This window comes from Phlebotomus papatasi, chromosome 1, assembly GCF_024763615.1.
Source record: "Phlebotomus papatasi isolate M1 chromosome 1, Ppap_2.1, whole genome shotgun sequence".
Classification (NCBI taxonomy): domain Eukaryota; kingdom Metazoa; phylum Arthropoda; class Insecta; order Diptera; family Psychodidae; genus Phlebotomus; species Phlebotomus papatasi.
The window spans coordinates 69,674,577-69,694,862 of record NC_077222.1 but is presented as its reverse complement, the minus strand read 5'-3'; the positions used below and the strand labels follow the sequence as shown (position 1 = coordinate 69,694,862).

Here is a 20,286-nt window from a genome sequence, read left to right as displayed (position 1 = left end):
CGCAAAAAGGAAATCATACGATCATACGATATAACATGTGGTCACCAAAGTAATGAATTTTTCCCGCCTCTGCACGATAATCTTTGATCTTCTGAGAATCGAACCATTGAAAATGTAACTAAAAAGTAAGATGAATAAAACCATATGATTTTTTTTATTGTGACTTTCGTTGCTTAGTGACCATGAAGTTATACCATGAAGAGCTAGTAATATTGATTTTCTTATATGGGATTGTTTCCCGATAACAGTTTTCGTGCCGCTATTCCACATAATTAAGTGTATGGAAAAATAGTGAGAGGAAAAACTAACAAGATGAAAGGAAGTGTTAAGCCGGTATTCTCCTTCAATCTCAGTCATAAAACCGTTGAGAAGAAAGTTTGCATTGGCAAGTACGATGGTACACATTCTTGCCTCACAGCTGTGACCAACACTGATAAAGTATTTTTATTCCCTCTTTTGAACTATAAAATGTTATAATTAACATCCAAATGAACCCTGATAATCTTTCAGATTGTAATTCATAGTCCTCACAGACGATCTGGTATTGCAAACAGCCGAGTTTCCTGGTCAAATGTCCACCATGACATCGCAACTTTGACCCTGAGTCAACAAATTACGGCGATTGAATGTGGAAAACTCAATCCAAATGATGACAAAGAAGTCCTGATTATTGGAAGCCCTACACATATCCTAGGTTAGCCAATCCTGACTCCCGGTCTTAGTATACTTATGCTATATTTCAATGGTCTTTTTATAAGCCTACAACATTGAAGAGAACATGGATCTGTTCTACAAGGAAATTCCTGAAGGAGTTCAAGCTCTCTGTATTGGGACTATTGGGATGCTCCAAATGCCGGTTGTAGTCACAGCTGGTCAAGGTAACATCGTCCAACAGGGAGGCACATTAAAAAGACTAATTAAATTTATTTCCAGGTGGTCTTAGAGCATTCGACAGCAATGGAGTAGAGCACATATGGCTCATTACCGGATGCAATTGTCTGACTTTGGTGCTTTTTGATGTGGACAAGGACGGTCACAATGAGGTAAGTTTGCTACATCCTCGAAAAGCTAATTCGAAAATCGATTTTACGAATATAAAAATTATTTGTCTTAGTTCTGGTACCTGACAATGTAAGGGCACGTTCCTTAACTCTTTAAGGACTATGAAAAGCAACAGTTTTTCAAATTATTTAACTTTAGAAGACTTTTAAGACTACCCCCTGGCAAGTGGCCTTCAAAGTTGAAGCCACTTTCTCACATTCACATATAGATTTGTATGGAAATTTTTCTGCACTCGTGACCGTTACACGATATATCTCACAATTGAGGTGTGCCTTGTATGCAGGACTTCAGTGCCTTGTAAAGAGGGATAAATATTCTATATTTCCATATAAACATTTTTTCTTAACTCGAAGTGTAAGCCGAGTTTGGAAGCAATTTATGAGTTGGCTTCAAAGAGCTCCAGATAAAAAACCTTTAGCCAGAGGCTAGTTTTAAGAAAATTTACCAAAACCTTTAACAATATTGTTTTTGATTTTGGGTCACCGGTAATCCATTGAATTATGATTTCTGAGCGGGGAAATCAGTAATTTGGAAATTAAGAGGACATCTTTCTTCTTTCGATGTCCACTTTATTCTCTCTTCTTTCTGTTGATACATGATATTTATATGATTGCTCTCCCTTCGATCTTCTTTGTCTTTTATCAGATATCTATTTTTAGAATTTTATGATCTTATGACGATTTGAATTTCGCAAGAAGTATACATTCCTTTTCAAGGTAATATAAACATTGTGATTTTTTGTCCATTCTCAGAAAAATTAATGTAAACATTTCCACATTCTTAAGTAGTCGCTTCGATTCAAAAATGAAGACACTTATAATTATTTATGATCGTGAGATCTAACTATTGGTCCTTAAAAGGTTATGGTAAGTATGAGACATGACAGCCTTGGCTGTCAACGATTCCCTCAAAATTCTCAGTATACTTATTAACGCTCCTACGGCCTACCACGTCCAACTTGAACTATACTAAAATCCCCTACTTCTCCCTATCAAACGCTTCTGAAGGAGTAAATCCTTACCTAATACTGTGAACGCTTTTAGGTGGAATTGATACCGCTTCGATATAATCTCAATTCGAATACCAATACCGGAGGTGTAACCATTAGGAAAAAGCTAATTTATTTTTTAATTAAAATAATTGTTTTTGAAAAAAAAAAACAAGTATAGTAAGGTAGGGTAACCGGATCGTTTTCCAAAGAGTGCTACTTAAACGCTTGTTTTTGAACTGATGAAATTCTTTTTTACTTCTTCTAAATCCATAGAATTATTCACTGTTTCATTCAGAAACATAATATAGAAAAAATTATCAAAAATATTAAGGAAAATTTATAAAATAATGATAATACTGAAATAAGTCAGAATGCACTAACTGGGTCGCCTTTTCGCTAATTTACTTTTATTTAAACCTTTGGATTTAAAATACTTCTTTCACAAGGAAAAAAAAACAATAAATGCTTTCAATCAACTAGCTGTCATTAGCGAAAATATGACTTCTAGAAAATTTTTAGTGAAGAACCCAGCTGGTACAAGATTGAAATGAGTCGATTACAGTCAAGTGTGCTAATCCGGGCAATCACTTATTTAATGGATAAAAATATTATTTTTGCTTTTTTTCTCAAACTTGAAGTTATATTATGTTACTATAGTGACTATTATTACGGAAATAAAAATATTATGTTAAGTGGATTAGTCATAAACGATCCAGATTGCGAAGCGCCCGGTTTAACACACTTGACTATGGATGGCCAAGATGGATATTAATGGAATAGTGGATTTTAATATCACTAAAAACAAAAAAAAAATACTACAAGGATTAAATCAATTAAACTGATATGCACTCCGAAAATATGCGTAACGATTTTTTACGCAGAGTTCTTTCTCCTAAGTTTAAGCCCTTCGCAAAGTATAAGACGCTTTTCCACTCCCTTCAAATTAAGATCTAAAAGAAAAAATTATTTTAAGTTAATTAATTGCAGATCCTGATCGGCTCACAGGACTCCATGATAAAGGTTTACAAGCAAGAATCTCTGTTATATGAATTTACTGAAAATGGGATGATTGTGGAACTTATGAGCTTATGTGAGTCTTTAATGTTCTTGTATTTTTTTCAAAGACATTGTAACAAGCATAGAATATTTACTTTAGGACCCGGGCATTTTGCTTATGCATCAGATAATGGAACTGTTGGTGTTTATGAAAAAAATCTACGTCTGTGGCGGATAAAGGTATGTATTCAATACTTCATACAAACGTAACAAATAATGAAAATACTAATATTTTAATATTTCACAATATCCCAGTCGAAGCATCGCCCAACTTCTGTGGTTGATTACGATTTCCTAGGTATGGGCGTTAGCCAACTTCTAACTGGATGGGACAATGGCAAGGTAAATTTATGTGTTCCTCTCTATGCAACGGAATCATTTAGAAAGTATCCTATTTCAGATGGACATTAGAGATATTTCTACCGGAGGTGTTTTATTCAAGATCTACCTATCTGTGGGTATCACAAAACTCCTCAAAGGAGACTACCGTGGAATTGGGAAGACTGATCTCATTTGTTGCACTCAGGACGGAGAAGTCCGGGGTTATACCACATCGAAAATAAATATTGCTGCAATTAATGTGATGGAACAGGAACAGATCACTGAACTTTTTAACGTAAAGCACGCACTTATGTTGGAATTGCAGCATTATGAGAGCAATCTCAAGTACAACATCTCGTCAAAGTGAGTTATTGAAATGCTTTCATTTTTGTATTATACTTTTATGACAGAATGCCGGAATTTCAGGAATCAACAAGTTGAAGAATTTGGTGACACTCCTTCCGGAATTGGCATCATCCCGGCAAATACACGCTTGCAAATAGGAATTGCAACGGATATTGAAAACAAAACTTCTGTGAGCTTCTTCAATGTCAAAATAGTGGAATGATTTAACATAAATAATTATTCTTCTCTTTCCAGCCATCCATTGAAATATCAATTTGCACAAACAATTCAACAATTATTCGGGCTGTGATTATCTTTGCTGAAGGTCTCTTTTCTGGTGAAACACTCATTGTTCACCCACACAAAGTCAACGTTTCCAAGCTTTCAATTCCGGTGAAAGCTCCCAAGGATATTCAATACGATGTCCACATAAAGGTATAATATAGTGATATCATTATTAATTTATTTAATTATTGATGATTGACTTGATTTCTTTCATGGGGAATCCCGCATGAAGGCATTAATTGGTTTTGCAAACAGTCAACAATTTCATGTATTCGAACTAACACGACAGCTGCCCAAATTTGCCATGTATGGCCTACCCAAGACAGTTACGGGTTCCCCAAAATCTACAGAATTTATCTCATCACTCTCTAAACACTGTACTAGTGGTGAGAACTGTGTGGAATTTCATATTGACGAAAGAATCCAGAGAATATGCATCTGGATCAATCAAGTATATTAGAACTCCTTGTACACTAATACCCCTCCCTCTCTAATTCTAAATGAAAACTTTCTTCCAGAATTTCCTCCTTCCAGCTGATATTGAAGCAAATACGGGAAGTTCGGCAAAGGATACACGAGGAGGGAGTCTCAAATTGCACTTAATCTCCATTCGAAATTTATCAGACGTCTGTATTGAATTTAGAGAGAATGGGAATGTTATTCTTCACACCACAGAAATGGAATTGGCGGGAAATTTTATTAAATCACTAGCTGAGTTTCTCGATATTGATAACTTGAAGGTAGTAAGAGAATGTTTAAAAGGCAATTTATATGCGAGGCGCCGACCGCCTAGGGCCTACGTCATACGGGTAGCACGTGCAAAAGCGCTTGATTACACTTTAAGAGGGCGTATTGTACAACATATTTTTTAAAGTTTTCTTTTTCCCATATGGAACCCTTTGCTTTAAAGGCGAATTATTGATATTGACCGAATAGTCAAAATCGGTTACCACTGTTGTAAAAAGTAAAATCAACTGCTAGTATTCGTTTTTTATTTGTTTTAGTAGTGATGGTGGTGATATCTAAAAGTCCTTTTAGTGCTCAAACTCAGACACAAGGTTTAACTCTGGGCGGTTAAGAAAATCACTCGACGAGATCAAGTGAGAAAGGTAGCCGTTCGTGAGGAGCTAAGAGTCGCGGAAGTGATACTTCGAGTTGATAAATCACAACTTCAATGATATGATACCCCAGAAAAGCTACGCAAGCCATTGTGAAGAGACCTCGACTTCGGGAAAGACCTAGGACAAGGTGGCTGAATCAAATTCAGGATCTTGCCTGGCAACGCCTTTGGATTGACCGCGAAGATTTTCCTGAAGAAAAGAGGCGGGGATCGACAGATGTGGATTGTCAACCATGATGTAATGGGCCCGTGACCACGATAGGAATGACCGGTTGAAAATACGAATGATGAGTTTCTGGTATTTCGAGTGACGAAAAAGTGGGTTTTTAAGGTTTCGCGATGAATAAATAAAGTTTATCGAGTTTCACGTTACAAAAATTGAGTTCATATGGGGTTTCGATGTGCATTTCTTGGATTTCGCGATGCAATTCTTGGGTTTCCTTATACAATTCTTGGATTTTTTAAGTTTCGCGATGCAATTCTTGGGTTTTTCGAGTTTCGCGATGTAAAAACTGGATTTCTCGGATTTCGCAAAATTATTGGATTTTCGGGTTTAACGAAACGTTTCTCTGACAATTGACCAGGGCTTTCCAATATGACTTAGCCCTGCTTAGAGAGCAATACATCAAATACTTATTCCTTTTCTATTCTACCCTATACGGACTTTTTACACACCTGAGGGTCGTAAAAAGCCTATTCTTCTTTTGACGGATAGCAATTTGCAGTTTATAGTGGAACTCCCTTTATAAGTCGGTACTATAGGATCGTTAAAGTTCATTTAACCTTCATCTGGCTCGCATCATATTCTTGCCATTCCAAAATCTTTTTTTAGAGGAATTGTTATAGAATATTAGTAGCATTTAATTAATTTCTGGATATGTCCTTAAAGTTCCATTGATACTGTAGATGTCGATGAATTTGTCCCCCTACTGTTCAAAAAATTTCCTATAATTCTAATATTTAAGAATGATCCTCACCGATCGGACATGGTAGATCGGATTGGTGAAGATCATCTTTTAGTGCTAGAACTAAAGAAAAGCTTACAAACAGATGGGTGGCAAAGTTACCCACGGAGGACAACATCACTCGTATCTACGGTATATACGTTCAAGAACGTCAATGACTTTCAATTATTCTTTTTATTAGACTATTAAGATCAAGAGATTCTGGACAATTTTGCATTTAGTATTTTAAAGTTTTGTTTTTTTCTTGCGTTTTTTTTCACTTTGGGATATATTTCAGAGATTACCCAGCCGGAAACTTCTTTCTTATACGAAAATACCGTTGAATTATTCCTAATAGGGGAAAGTCGTCTGCCTTCAAACGAAAAATGGAGTTCCAAATTTAAGATTTTTTTCTGAAGAATCCACAAAATGGATTTTATTTTCTACTACACCAAAAAAATCTCTTGTTCATTCGGCGTATATGATTACCTCATTTAGCACTCGCAAGTCCTCAGTTTTTCCTTCTGAAGAAATTAAAAAAGTGATGTCGATTTGTATGAAGGCAGCTGGCATAGTCTGCCTTCAAACGCGAGACAGCTGCCTTTAAATGTTTTTTTTTCACTGAGAATATTGAATTAATAAAACTAAATGGGCTATAAATGATTAGGTTGAAGCCTAATGCACTCACTCAAATCATCACTGCAGTCAAAAGACATTAAACAATAACTTTTCTTCACATTTTTCTGAAGAACTGTTTTGCACATGAAAATTTGGAAGAAAAAGCCATTGAAGTTGAAAATTGTCAACTTGAAACATCCCGGCCGGAGCAAGATAGCAGGTTATAAGTATTTGTAAGACGTTCGTCAGAGAAAAGTAGGAGTTCGATTTCACATGTTTTGATGTATGGAAAGATAGGATTTAAAGGCACACGACATTAGCATTTAAAGGCTGCTGCAGGGTGATATTTGCAAATTTTTGCCACCCACAAAAATTGTGTCATCTGAACCAAAATGTATTAACAGAAATATTAAGCCTGATTAACCTTCTATGTGCCACAATGGAAGATTTATTTGTAAAATGATTTTTACTATGAAAAATCACATGATTTGTGGAACATCAAAATTACAGTTTAGAGCTCATTTTCATTTTTTTTATCTAGCATCTAGGAAATAGGAGCTAGGCTCTCCATTTTTTGATGATTTGTGAGGATGATGGATAGCTACCTAATAGTTAATAGAATATAATTTATGCTTTTGAGAACAACGAAAAAATCGCAACATTTGAAGGCTGCTGCATTTAAAGGCAGACGACTTTCCCCTAACAGTTTTTCAAGGTCAAAGGTTAAAAAGGCTTTTGAGACCGTATCTCTCAACCGAACCGTATCATATTTGGGCTCGTTCGAAAGGTCTTATAATTTCTGACAAGTCTGAACTGAACCGGTTCATAACCGGTAACTAATTTTTTCCGAACATGAATTTTATTACTTTGAAGATATTTCGGACGATGTTTTTAGTTATTTATGGATCGACTGAGAATCAGTAAACGATAAATCATGAGGAAGTACTTGTGAGGTGTAACATTTAAGTCACGAGTTTGAGCACTTTGGAAAGCCTGGGATGATTTGCTTTTAATTTCTCATCAAACCAGATTTTTAGACATTTTTAATTGGGATTAGGGTAAAGTGGTACAAGTTGGACAGGGCTTTTTTTCTTGATAAATTTAGTACTTCATTTTTATTTTTATATTTTAATGCTTTAGTTTTATAATTTGGTTGCTTGTGCTTAAAAAAATTAGTACTGTATTTATCAAGAAAAAAGCCATGTCCAACTTGTACCGGTGAATTGTCCAACTTGTAACACTATGTCCAACTTATATAACTTTACCCTAAACATTTAAAATAAGCAAATTATTAGATTTTGACAAACTATACTAAAATTTTTTATTATTTGCGATTTCGAGACTTCCGGGAACTGGAGTAAACCTCACTGAGTGAGAGAAATCCGAAAAAGTTAAAATAACATTCCGGAAATGTTAATTTCACCCTGCGGTATTGATCCGAAATCGGTGTAAATATTACCCTTTTTATGTGTATTAGGGGTTAAAGGCACCCTTTTTCATGTTTATTTTACCCTTATTAAGGTGTAAAATTAACATTAAAAAATGTTGATATATTTTTACACCTAAAAAGTGTTAAATTTCTGAGGAAAAAAAAAGTTAATCGCACCCTCTTTTTTTCTCAGTGCTATAGTCTGAACCCCGCCAATCGCACATCTTCCTAAATTACATCGGTTTGCAATCAACCATTTTATTTATGTGACACAAAACAGCTGCTAAGCGTCTAGCTTTGCGAAATGCTTGAAAGAAATCAAGCTTATTGCGAATTTTTGTTTCTTCGATTACCAGTTCTACACTGAGAAAACGTATTTTTTAATATCCAAGAAATACCAATCGCAAAATTATTTAAGATGAAAATTAAAATTGTAGGGGGAATTGAGGCACTTTTGAATTTAGGGCAGCTTTGAAATTGAGACTTTTCTCTAATTTTAAGCCTTATCATGATATAATTTTGCTTGCACTGAGAAAAAGTTGGGTGCGATTAACATTTTTTCCTCAGAAATTTAACACTTTTTAGGTGTAAAAATATATCAACATTTTTTAATGTTAATTTTACACCTTTTAAGAGTAAAATTAACATAAAAAAGGGTAACTTTAACCCCTAATACACCTAAAAAGGGTAATATTTACACCGATTTCGGATCAATACTGCAGAGTAAAATTCGCATTTCCGGAATGTTAATTTAACTTCTTCGGATTTCTCTCACTCACTGTACTCGCTTATAGAAAGCCGAAGAATGAATCAGTCGGGTTGTAAATTTCAAGACCTTTCAATTAAATCTAATTTTGACCAAATCAGTAGAGAAATATGCTCTCTAAATTTGTTTAACTGGGACTTTGGGGAGAAATTTATGTGTGACTGGGCCCAAAACATCCAAAATGGAAATACACACTCCCTTTTTTAGGTATATTTAAATAACCGATTTTTTTATCTGTACAATCTCGCAATGAAAGACAGTAGTAAAGTTCCCACAAGTCACGAAGCAACTGAAGGAACTTTTTGAGAAGCTCAATGGTCTTCAAGATACTCAACACAAACTTCTTGTGGAGCAAAATGAAAAAATTGCAGCAATTAAAAATGTTTCAGTACGCCTCTCAGATGCACGTATTCACGATCAGTAAGTGTAAAAAATGCAAATTTAATTTGAAAGGCTGAGAATAGTGATTTTACAATAGAATTTATTTATTTTATTTTTTTATTTTTTTGTATTAGTAAACTAATGCTAAAGTACAGCAATGATTTGATGACACTTCATGAGGATCTTTTGACAAATTTTGTGATACGCCAAAAGAATGCCAATGAACTGCAATCGGCCATCAAGACCATAAATGAACTTTTGCAGAATGGAGCTAAATTGAGAAGTATGGGATTGTTTTTTTTTTTCTTTCTAAATGTATACCTTCTCAACAAATATTTAATTAACAATATTATCTCTAAACATTATCCTATTATTCTTTTATTTTTTTGTTTTTTTTCTTGTCTTTATATAGTTGGTAAACCAGCTGCTCAGGTCATGAAACACTTCAAGGAGGCAGTGAAGAACAACAATGTTGAAACTATTGTGAAGCTCTTTGAGACTGGAGAGATCTAACATGACGCTCTCCTAGAGATTCTAATTTATTATAGTTATAATGAATATTCACGAGGAGGATTTTGCAATAATTTTTGAGATTTTAAAATTGTGAAATATAATAACAATTTCAGGCATTACAATCAATGCTTCGTTTGATGGAATTCTCTGTGATTTTTCTTTTATTTTTTTTTTTTGACTACTTTCGATTAAGTATATAAATTATGTGACAGAAACGCCTTTCTAAGTGCGTCTTAGTGAAGTGATTTGTTATGTGGGTTGGGTCCAAATGTACCCTGTATTTGCTATAGAACAATAGGCATTGTAGTATCTCCCAGGTGATCTAAAAAGTGAATAGAATCATTCATTTTGACTTCTGACCAGTATATTGTAAGATTTATCTTACCGGCAGTAAGAAAATTGAGGACATTTGCAGCGAAAACTCAGCTGAAACTCCTCCTTGCAAACTTCATTCCACCAACAAGTTCTCTAAATATTTGCACAACAATTGTAACTGCTAAAGTTTATGCAAGACGAAAAAAAAGTAACAAAAATTTGTGTAGTAATTTACCTCCGTGATGTACTTGGCCACACTTTTGTCCGAAAAACTGCGCTTTATGATGCCACAGTGTCCAACAAAAAATACAGATGCGATAACAATTGCAAAGACAATCTGTAAGGTGTGAGATTGAGGAAATGGAATAAGAAATGCCCAAGACCAATTAGCATTTCAATGATAATTACCACAGAATTAGACGCCATTTGATACTTGATTTTCCTCTGCGTTCACTTCCTCAAACACTTCCCCTGCTCTTTAGTAAACTATTTCACTCTATATTGCAAATAATCTAATTCAGAATAAAATCCAACAGTCGCATTTCTATTAGAGACACACTATTTGCAAATCTTTCACATTTTATCTTTGACGCAATTGCTCAAATTTGGATGAATTGCGCATGATATTTTTTTTTACCCCTCTCTCTTTGGAGGCACGAGGAGAATAAAATGTTCAACACCTCGAACATTTTGGTGGTAGGATGAAACACGAGGAGGGAAATAGGCGAAAAAAAATTGTGTCACTTACTTGAACTACTTGTTCTTCTTTATTTTCACTCTCTGCTTCTTTGCATAATCAATTTCTGCACAAAGCAGTGGATTGGCCTGTTTCTTCTCGAAGATCTTCTGCTTCTTGGATTTCACCACCCTTCCGGAAGTCTTCTTGGGTTTGGTTGCCACATTTGCCACCCCTTTCAACGATTTGGGGATAATATAGTCTGGCACATCGGACAAATGAGGTTGAACTTTAACAGTATGCAGCGGCTTATCATGCCTCAAGAGCTGCAAATCGTGGGGGTTGTTGTCGAAGAAACTCTGCAAGAAAATCCCAAATCGAACAATGCCTGACATTTTTGGTACACAAAGTTTTCTTAATTTAACCTGAATGAAATATTGTACATTAAATCACAATTTTCTGGAATTTTAAATAAAGAGAAATAAAAGGATAATGCAATAAGGACGGAAGGAGAGTCGGAAATAAATTAGTTGGGGGTTAAATTAGACAACGAATGGTTTTAGTTTATTTTATAAGAATTATCATGCAATTCCTCAACATAATTAACCCTCTGATAATGCCTAATTACCTCTCAGGTGTAATATCACAAAATTATATTTAGAGGGAAGGACGGCACTTTCAAATGGGGTATCTTTGAACTTGGACTTTTTCTCCTAATTTTAAAAGAATTGAGACTTTATTATAATGTAATTTAGCTTCATAATTGGTTTGTGAAGCTAAATTATATCATAGTAAGGTCAAATTTTCATATAAAAACAGGAGAAAAGATCCGATTTTAAAGCTATCCCAATTCAAAGGTGCCCCATTTCTCTCTACATAGGGGAAAGTGCTCTCCCTTCGAATAATGTGAATTTCTTTTGTTTTTCGTAAGAGGTTTACACACAATTATCACGGAATTATCAACAAATGATGATAAGCCAACTAATATTTAATAGAAATGTGTAAGTCTCTCAGGAAAACTAAAAGAAAATTCACATTGTTCGAAGGCATGAACGTTCGAAGGGAGAGTAGTTTCCCCTTTCCTCACATTCACTAAAGATTTTACTGCTTGAACTCAAAGAGAGAGCAGTACAGTAGACTCTTCGATATCCGGCTGACTGGGGGACAAAATGGCATTTAGGTTTTTTGAATTATCAACGGTTTTTCTATTTTGTGCAGTGTGAATTTATTTTCTGTCTGACAAAGAAAAAGAGAATTTTCTTCATGGTGTGCTTATGTTTCATTTTTTTATCACAATTATGTATTAGAAACTTCGATACAATGTTAATAATACTGTAATTCACTCTGGACAAACTTCATGTTTAGTGAAAATAATTTTGAATATATCAACCGCCATAGTGTTTGGCAGCTGTCACCCGGATATCGAAGTGCTGGATAACGAAGAGTTGAGTGTGTATACAATCTACGATTTTTTTAAAAAATTGTCACCGATATGGAACTGAAACGGTAAGAGATAACAATTTCCGGCCTTCGATAACATTTTCTCTTCGATAAAATATCTCCGTACGTTGTTTTCCTTTTTCACCTTCCCCTCCTTCCCTCCCAACCACATTTTTTTTTTCATTTAATTCTAAAATAGCTCCTATGATTTCTTTTATTTTCAAAAATGTTTCAGGGGTAGCCTAGAGATGAACATTTCGTCCATACATACCTATAACCCATATGAGCAAACAATTTTTTAAAGGCCAAAGTTTAACCACTCTGGTAGACTGATTTTTAAAACGGCTGAATAAATTTGGATTTTTTGAAAAGGTCTTGAAACTTCCAATCCGAATGCATTGGCCACAATCGGTAATGAATCGTTGAAGTACTCGTAATTGATTTTTTTTTTTATATTTTATTAGGTGAGATTCTTAAAAATCTCACCTACCCGTACCTACTCATCTTACCCGTTTTATGATTGAGCTGTGCATGATTTTAAGCGTATTCATAACCGTTTTATGATTGAGCTGTGCGTGATTTTAGGCGCATTCTTAACCGTCTATGTTAAAGCTGTGCGTGATTTTAAGCACATTCTTATCCGTCTTATGATTGAGCTGTGCGTGATTTTAAGCGCATTATTAACCGTTCTATGATTGAGCTGTGCGCGGTTTCAAGCACAATCATTTAATCGTTTTATGATTAATCTGTGCGTGTTTTTAACCACAATCTTAACCGTTTTATGATTGAATTGTGCGTTTTTCAGCACAATTTTAACTCTCTAACGGGTAAGACCGCCTCCAGGCGGTTATTCTTTGTTATTCTTTTGCATTGTATAATCTCTAGAGTACGTAAAATTTAAAAGTTCATGGAAATTCGAGGAACAAAAAAGGTGGCCGAAACTGCAAGCTGGCAGGAATTAGGCACACTTACCCTAAATTAATTTTCTTACAAAATTAAATCATTCTTTGATATTGTTGTTCGTCATATGTACAAAATGTCCGCTGAGGTAAAAAAAACATTCCACTATCATCTATCTGTCAATTCATTAATATCCTAGATATTTTGATTTGGGATCGGGTATCTTTGTTTTTTCCATTTTGTTTCTTACACTTTTGTTTTTCTCAGTTTATCTTTGGAATCTTTGTCTTCTGTAATTTTTGTTTTTTGGAAACTTTGTTTTTGGAAATCTTGTCTTTCATACATTTTGTTTGTTACATGTTTGGCACAAGTATATCTTATAACTTCCCACAAATTGTCCTTTTCTCAGAAAATTTCCCTTTGTCCGAAAGAACGAAACTAAAAACTTCCCAAAACACAAAAAATTTCCCTTTGCCCTAAAAGACTAAACCAAAAAACTTCCCAAAACACAGAAAATTTCCCTTTGCCCCAAAGGACGAAACTAAAAACTTCCCAAAACACGGAAAATTTCCCTTTGCCCTAAAAGACTAAACCAAAAAACTTCCCAAAACACAGAAAATTTCTCTTTTTCCGAAAGAACGAAACTAAAAACTTCCCAAAACACAAAAAATTTCCCTTTGCCCTAAAAGACTAAACCAAAAAACTTCCCAAAACACAGAAAATTTCCCTTTGCCCCAAAGGACGAAACTAAAAACTTCCCAAAACACAGAAAATTTCCTTTGCCCTAAAAGACTAAACCAAAAAACTTCCCAAAACACAGAAAATTTCTCTTTTTCCGAAAGAACGAAACTAAAAACTTCCCAAAACACAAAAAATTTCCCTATGTCCGAAAGGACGAAACTAAAAACTTAAAAAAACACCGTAGGGGGAGGCTTTGATCGTTCGCACATACGCTACCTTCAGACACTTCATATTTCTCCCATATTCCTTTATGAATCTCACATATGGCTATATATTGTAATAGCTAACCTTAAATCCCATCTTTCCTGAAAAAATTAAGAGTCTAATCCTTTTTTCCTAGTTTCAGGAAACAAAAAATAAAAACAGGTCCAAAACTGTAATTTTGCTGTGCAATATTTCATACGATTGTGCAGAATTAATATCACTTTTCTGAAAAACTACTATCACAAAGGGTAGAAGGGTTATTAGGAATCAGATTTATGTAAAAATCTTTTAGGCTGAACAGGCACTTTTTGTGGGTGGAACAAAATTCACAAACTTGACTCAGATTCATCGATCGCACATAGAAGACTGCTTCTTTCAGATATTTTCCAGGAAACTTCATTTTAGATACGATCCCTCATATTCACATCTATTGTAATCTACCGATTTGATCCACCACTAAAAAGGAAAACTTAAAAATCGTAAAGTTGATAAACAAGAAGTAATTTGACTCAAATAGGCTGCAGTTGAGTAATTATTAAGCAATTTTGCATTTCTTTGATATAAAAATATTTTTCAAGCTTGCACAAACTGAATGTGCAATGAAAGAATCACATCTGCAATAAGCTCATACAGTTTACAACTGGTTTTTTGACAATCTTTGACATAACCTCACTATTGTGTTGTTTTGCATGACAAAGAAAAGAAATTGTCCGTGAGAAGCTGTTTTGTGAAAATTTTAGCTTGTTCACCTGCTGAATCTCAATATCTGAGCTAAATCCCGATTCCTGCAGCTGCAGGAACAGAGAAATCTTCAATGATGCGCATTCAAACGTTTTTGTGCATATCCGGCTCCGTGGAGGAATGGTGGAATCTTGTGTGGTCTTCTCGCTTGCAGAGTTTTAGTCAATTTTTAGCTTTAAAAACTTATTGATTCGTGTAAATTTGGTGATATTTGGTCTTTTTAAGAAAGTATTCATCAGATTTAACCGTTTCCGGAGTGAAATTCTCGTAGAACCAATCAAAAAAATGGTTTTTAATGTCAATAAAACATCTCTCAGAAAAGTTCCAAAAAAGTGATATTAAAATGTTTTATTCTATATAAAAATGGTTTAATCAAGTAGATTAGAGTTCCCTTTAAACAATGATGTGCAACTTTTAGTGTCCGGTGCAAAATTTACGGTGAAAATGGGGTGTTCAATGATGGCGTGAATCGTGTGCGATAATAGAAACTTGATTCATCTATCGGATAAATCGCCATTAAATTTTCATTTTCCTCTGGAGGAAAATCTAAGGATTTCCTGGAATTTTGTTTGGTGGGATTATAAACCTTATAAGTAAGACATTTTTTTGGCATAGTTGGAGAATCCATACAGTTTGCATGGTAGTCAGAAAAAATCACTGAACTTGAACATCATTTTTGTATGCGAAAGTTCAAAGCCTCCCCCTAGTAATTTCATTATTTTATTTTTAATAAAATTACTATGAATATGAATATGAATTAATATGAAAGACAAGGATAATTTTTGGGAAGTTATAAAATATACTTGTGCCAAACGTATAACAAACTAATTGTATGAAAGACAAGATTTCCAAAGACAAAGTTTCCAAAAAACAAAAATTACAGAAGACAAAGATTCCAAAGATAAACTGAGAAAAACAAAAGTGTAAGAAACAAAATGGAAAAAACAAAGATTCCGCAAACCTTTTGATTTAAATAAAAAGTTTGCAATTTTTCAGAAATTTAATTCCAAATTGCTGTAGAATATCTTTCACCTTTATAGTTCCAAATCGAATTTGCATGCAATCCGAGTTTACTCACGTTAAGAATCTCACCTACAATAAGCTGATCTAGGCTTATCACTATTTTTTCATTAGGGCTTTTTCTAAGATTTTTATCTGCAGAAATTTGTTTATCTAAAAAATTATTTACTTGGTTCACTTGTCTCCAGTTTCTTGCAATTTAATTTAGCAATATTAAATGGATTAAATGTATAACAGTAGTGACTCATTTCCGCTAATAATATCGCTATTTTCAATGTTAATTCCACAATTTTCTTCCAAAAAGGACTCACCTTCAATTTATTGCTGTTGAAGATTTCAGCTTTGATTTCCTTCAATCGACTCTCTTTGATGGCAATTGCTGTGACAGCTTTGTAGGCGTCCATTGCACGATATCTGAATGGTTCAACTTCCTCCAATTTAAATTGATATTTCCTGTAGAAATTGCACAAAATTTAATTTGCTAAAACTGGTTTCCTCTGAAGAATCATTTTTTTTCTTTACCTCAAAACACTCTCTTCCATGCTGAATTCTGCCTTGAGATGTTCATCGACTTCATCCATCAGTGACCTCTCTTTTAGGTTTACAAAAGACAAAACACTTCCTCGATTATTTCCACGGGCTGTTCTGCCAGCTCGATGGATGTACGAATTCACATCGAGTGGGAAATCGTAGTTGATAACATTGGACACTCGTTGAAAGTCAATTCCACGGGATACTCCTGACTCCTTATCACTTTTCCTCTTTCTGCTGCCTCTGTCTGCTTTTGGCTGATCCAGAGCCTGTTCATCCGACGCCAGGATGATATCGTAAATTCCCATATTAAATTGATTCACTACCCGGCAGCGAATCTGAGCAGGAAGCTCGGAATTCAGGACACAAGATTTTATGCTAAATTGTTCCAGGAAGAGTTTTAACCTGAAAAGCAATATTTTTTTGTGGCTCTTTGAAAACAAAAATTCTTATCCGGAAGAAATTGACTTTGAATTTTTTTTAAGCTCAGAGAGAAGATTAGTCGTTCATCATAGTCCAACCAACCCAATTTTTTGGGATGTTAGATCAATTTTAATCAATTTTTCATCATCAAAAAAAGGAGCAAATTGTGAGAATTTAATAAATTGACTTACTTGTAGCACTTGTCCACGGAATTCACAAAGATGACACTCTTGCCTCGGATCAGGTGCAGCTTGAAGAGGGCATAGAGGATTGCGGCTTTGTCATTCTCTTCGGCCGAAATGTGATAATGCGTTAGGTGAGACGTTGGAGCTACATCTGGTTCAGACAACTTGAGAGTCACAGGATTGTGCAGGACAAGATTTTTCAGAGTCAAAACATCTTCACTGAGAGTAGCTGATGCGAGAATTGCCTGATAAATTGCCGGCAGAAAGCTCAAAACCTCCCTGAGTTCAGCCTCAAAGCCAAAGGAGAACATCAAATCCGCCTCATCAATGATCAGGGTCGAAAATTGATCTCCAAGTTCAACATTTCCGGCTTTGAAGTGATGCAGAATCTTGGCTGGAGTGGACACAACGATATCCGGTCTTTCGGACAAAAGATGCTTCTGCGTAGTCACTTCATGCGAAGCCAAATCTACGCATTTCACCACTCGCCCACAGCTCACAGTAAGATCCTCAATAACTTGCCGTATCTGATGGCAGAGTTCCTTGCTGGGACCCAGGACAAGTGCCCCAATTGCCTGTTCTGAAGCGCTTCCCTTGGAATTGAGAATTTTCTGTATTGTAGGAATGGCAAAGGCTGCCGTCTTGCCAGAACCCGTCCGGGCACGCACCAGGACATCTTTTCCTTCAAGCAGAAAGGGAATGGCCTTTTCCTGGATTACAGTTGGTTCAATCCAGCCCAATTTTGCAATTGCCTGAAATTGTTTTGACATGCTACAATTCTTCTCCCAATTTTTCACCCATTTTTCCACAAATTACCTTTTGTATCCGGTCATCCAAATCCATTTGATGGAAGCCCAGAATGTCTTTCTTGTCGTCCTCGACTTCACTTTGCGAAATCTCCATGGTTTTTGGAGCAAAATAAGAGGATAACAAACGGGAGACGCAAATTCTCCAACACGTGCACTTTTCCAATGCTTTCTGTACCCTACAACAAATTTCTCCGACGCATCCATATTGGAAAGGAGCGTAGGAATTGTCCAAGAAAATCCATTAACCCTTCAGTTCACGTACGTATTCACGTTTTTTAGTAGAATTTGAATAAAAGGCTTAAAAAAGACATAATTAGAGCAGAGGCGTGCAAGAACCGTTGAAACCGAATAAACGTCAAGTAAAACATGTACGTCAATGGTCAAAACGCTACTATAGCAAACTTATTTTGACGTCAATTCGGTTTCAACGGTTTTTTGCACACCTCTGATTAGAGTATTCTATTCTACTATACTTTATTTATTAAACAAAAACATCACAGGACGATTCATTTTTATTGCTGAACACACATGCATTCATGACCTCAAAATTATTTTGAATGTAACCGTCGATTATTTGTCCAGATTACGCCGATTCGGATTAGAGGCGGGCATGTATTTAATATTTAATTTTATAATGAAATTCAATTTTTCAAACTGAAATCAGGGCTGACATTGACATCGTGACATAAAAATGAAAATTTGAAAATGGAAATGAAAATTTTAAACGCTAGCTGAACTTTTTCTATAGCTCAGAAAAACTAAATTCAATTGATAGTTCATTTTTTTCAGTAATTGTTATTCGGAATTTCAACTAGGTTAGTTTTTATTTCGAAAAATCTTAGTGTGATAGCACAGAGAGCTATACATCAATGTCGCCTATTTATTAACCCAGCCACCACAAAACGCTTACCGATTTCAAGTATGACGAAAATATATATTTTCATTTGAACTCTGCCAGAGGAACCACTACTAAAGGAAAAAGTCGTTTTTGCATTCGAATCTGGCAACCCTAAAAAAGTGGCTGATGTTGCATTTAATGTTTAATATTTTTAGGAATTTTTCTTATTCTTGCGGAAATCGTCTTGTCTAATTTTGTCGAAAAAAGACTAATAAATATATAAAGTGTGACAATTGTGGTAAATTTGTAAAACTTGCATTTTTTTGTTTTTTGAGACCAAAAGACAGTTCGTTAACAAACACTGATAGAAAATTGAAATTTTTTTATGTTTTTTGAAAGTTTTTTATTATTTTCTTCCATTCCAAAGAAAAAGAAACCATTCTAGAATCATTGAGTATAGAAATGTAAGATTATCCATTTTTAAAAGGATTAAAAAGATTTTTTGGAATCAATGACACTTATGGTGATCTAATGGAATGAATTCCAGTGTCCGAAGGGCTTCCTAACAGTACACAGATTACCTGAAGGTTTACCTAGAACTTCTAGAGCCTCTTCCCGAGAAGATAGAATGTCAGGATGACTAAAAAAACCCTAAAGAACCACAAAACAGATGATAAATATGGTCTGCATGCTATCTTTTCCAGGGCAATTGTCACACTAAAAAAAAAACACAAGAAAAAACAAAAAAATCACAGAATTTTCTCACAAATCTCTTCACTGGCAACTCCTTTAATAATTTGTAATGAATTTACAACGGAAATTTGCTTACTTTCGTGCAAAATTACGTGAAAAACATCAACACAAATGTCGCAAAGGACACTGTCCGCCATCTTCTTTTTTGACAACTGTACCGTCTGGTGCATTTCTTCGAGCAGAGCAAGCACCTTTTCAAGACATTTTCCCAAGGATTTTCCACGAACAATTCAAAAAATAAATATAGTCACAAATACTTCCAAAACTCACCAATTTTCTATTCCAATTCATAAATCACTGATATTCCACATAATTTTCATAATTTTCTACGAATTCTGAAATGTTGCAAAAGTCGCTGGGCTGACCATATTTAGCCTATTTTTACTTTCAAACCACGCCTTTTAATCAATTGTATTCCACTAAACTAATTCTAAAAACTGTTTCCTGTTAACTGCAATTTTCATTGAAATTGCATTAATTAAACTTCACAAATCGACTTTAAAAAGCAATCTCGGCGACGGTTTTTTCAAATGCTGGCGACTACCACTACAAGAGCAGAAAAACTACTTTTTCCTTAAATGTTGGTTTCTCTGACTCTGCTAATCTTAAAACGAAATTCACGAGACATAGTGTCAATTCCATATATTTTGTTAGCATTTTTTGTTCCAGAACTGCTCACAGGTCAGCATAGGGTGGAGTAAGTACTTTTGGCCACTTTGTAAGCACTTTTGACCATGGTGTGTAAGCACTTTTGGCCACTTGTTTAGAATAGAATTTTAATAAAATAACAGAAGAAATAGCCAAAAGTACTTACAAGTACTTACACTTAGTATGAATGGCCAAAAGTACTTAAACGGCTGAAAAAAGTAAGCTCTTTTA

The 20,286-nt window shown here is 34.8% G+C and overlaps 3 protein-coding genes across 3 annotated transcripts; 1 reads left to right on the top strand and 2 right to left on the bottom strand.

The window, feature by feature from the left end:
• Positions 1-139: 139 nt before the first annotated feature.
• LOC129799293 (Bardet-Biedl syndrome 2 protein-like) lies at positions 140-9,831 on the top strand. The gene is given in 15 exon segments (XM_055843039.1): positions 140-438; positions 511-694; positions 759-878; positions 934-1,043; positions 3,041-3,143; positions 3,210-3,289; positions 3,365-3,451; positions 3,510-3,793; positions 3,857-3,965; positions 4,031-4,210; positions 4,293-4,511; positions 4,579-4,800; positions 9,194-9,357; positions 9,453-9,601; positions 9,731-9,831. Coding segments are annotated over 15 exon segments (2,238 nt in total). The 5' UTR covers positions 140-312.
• LOC129799389 (uncharacterized) lies at positions 9,402-10,882 on the bottom strand. Its single transcript, XM_055843231.1, has 4 exons — positions 10,555-10,882; positions 10,382-10,483; positions 10,217-10,299; positions 9,402-10,153 (listed from the first exon to the last, which is right to left on the bottom strand). The coding sequence occupies exons 1-4, from the start codon at positions 10,570-10,572 to the stop codon at positions 10,081-10,083; spliced, it is 276 nt and encodes a 91-aa protein (XP_055699206.1). The 5' UTR covers positions 10,573-10,882; the 3' UTR covers positions 9,402-10,080.
• Positions 10,883-10,890: 8 nt separating this feature from the next.
• On the bottom strand, positions 10,891-17,990 carry LOC129799302 (probable ATP-dependent RNA helicase DDX56). Its single transcript, XM_055843049.1, has 5 exons — positions 17,824-17,990; positions 17,014-17,759; positions 16,391-16,804; positions 16,180-16,321; positions 10,891-11,181 (listed from the first exon to the last, which is right to left on the bottom strand). Exons 1-5 carry the CDS (start codon positions 17,908-17,910, stop codon positions 10,900-10,902), a joined length of 1,671 nt encoding a protein of 556 aa, XP_055699024.1. The 5' UTR covers positions 17,911-17,990; the 3' UTR covers positions 10,891-10,899.
• Positions 17,991-20,286: the final 2,296 nt, after the last annotated feature.

Excerpts from the sequence above, each read along its gene's own strand:
- LOC129799302 (XM_055843049.1), bottom strand. The coding sequence starts at position 17,910 with ATGGAGATTTCGCAAAGTGAAGTCGAGGACGACAAGAAAGACATTCTG. Across the intron at positions 17,760-17,823 it reads TGGATGACCGGATACAAAAG|GCAATTGCAAAATTGGGCTG; the intron begins GTAATTTGTGGA and ends AAACAATTTCAG. Across the intron at positions 16,322-16,390 it reads ATGGAAGAGAGTGTTTTGAG|GAAATATCAATTTAAATTGG; the intron begins GTAAAGAAAAAA and ends CAATTTCTACAG.
- LOC129799389 (XM_055843231.1), bottom strand. Across the intron at positions 10,300-10,381 it reads TGGCCAAGTACATCACGGAG|AGAACTTGTTGGTGGAATGA; the intron begins GTAAATTACTAC and ends GCAAATATTTAG. Across the intron at positions 10,154-10,216 it reads CCTCAATTTTCTTACTGCCG|ATCACCTGGGAGATACTACA; the intron begins GTAAGATAAATC and ends TTCACTTTTTAG.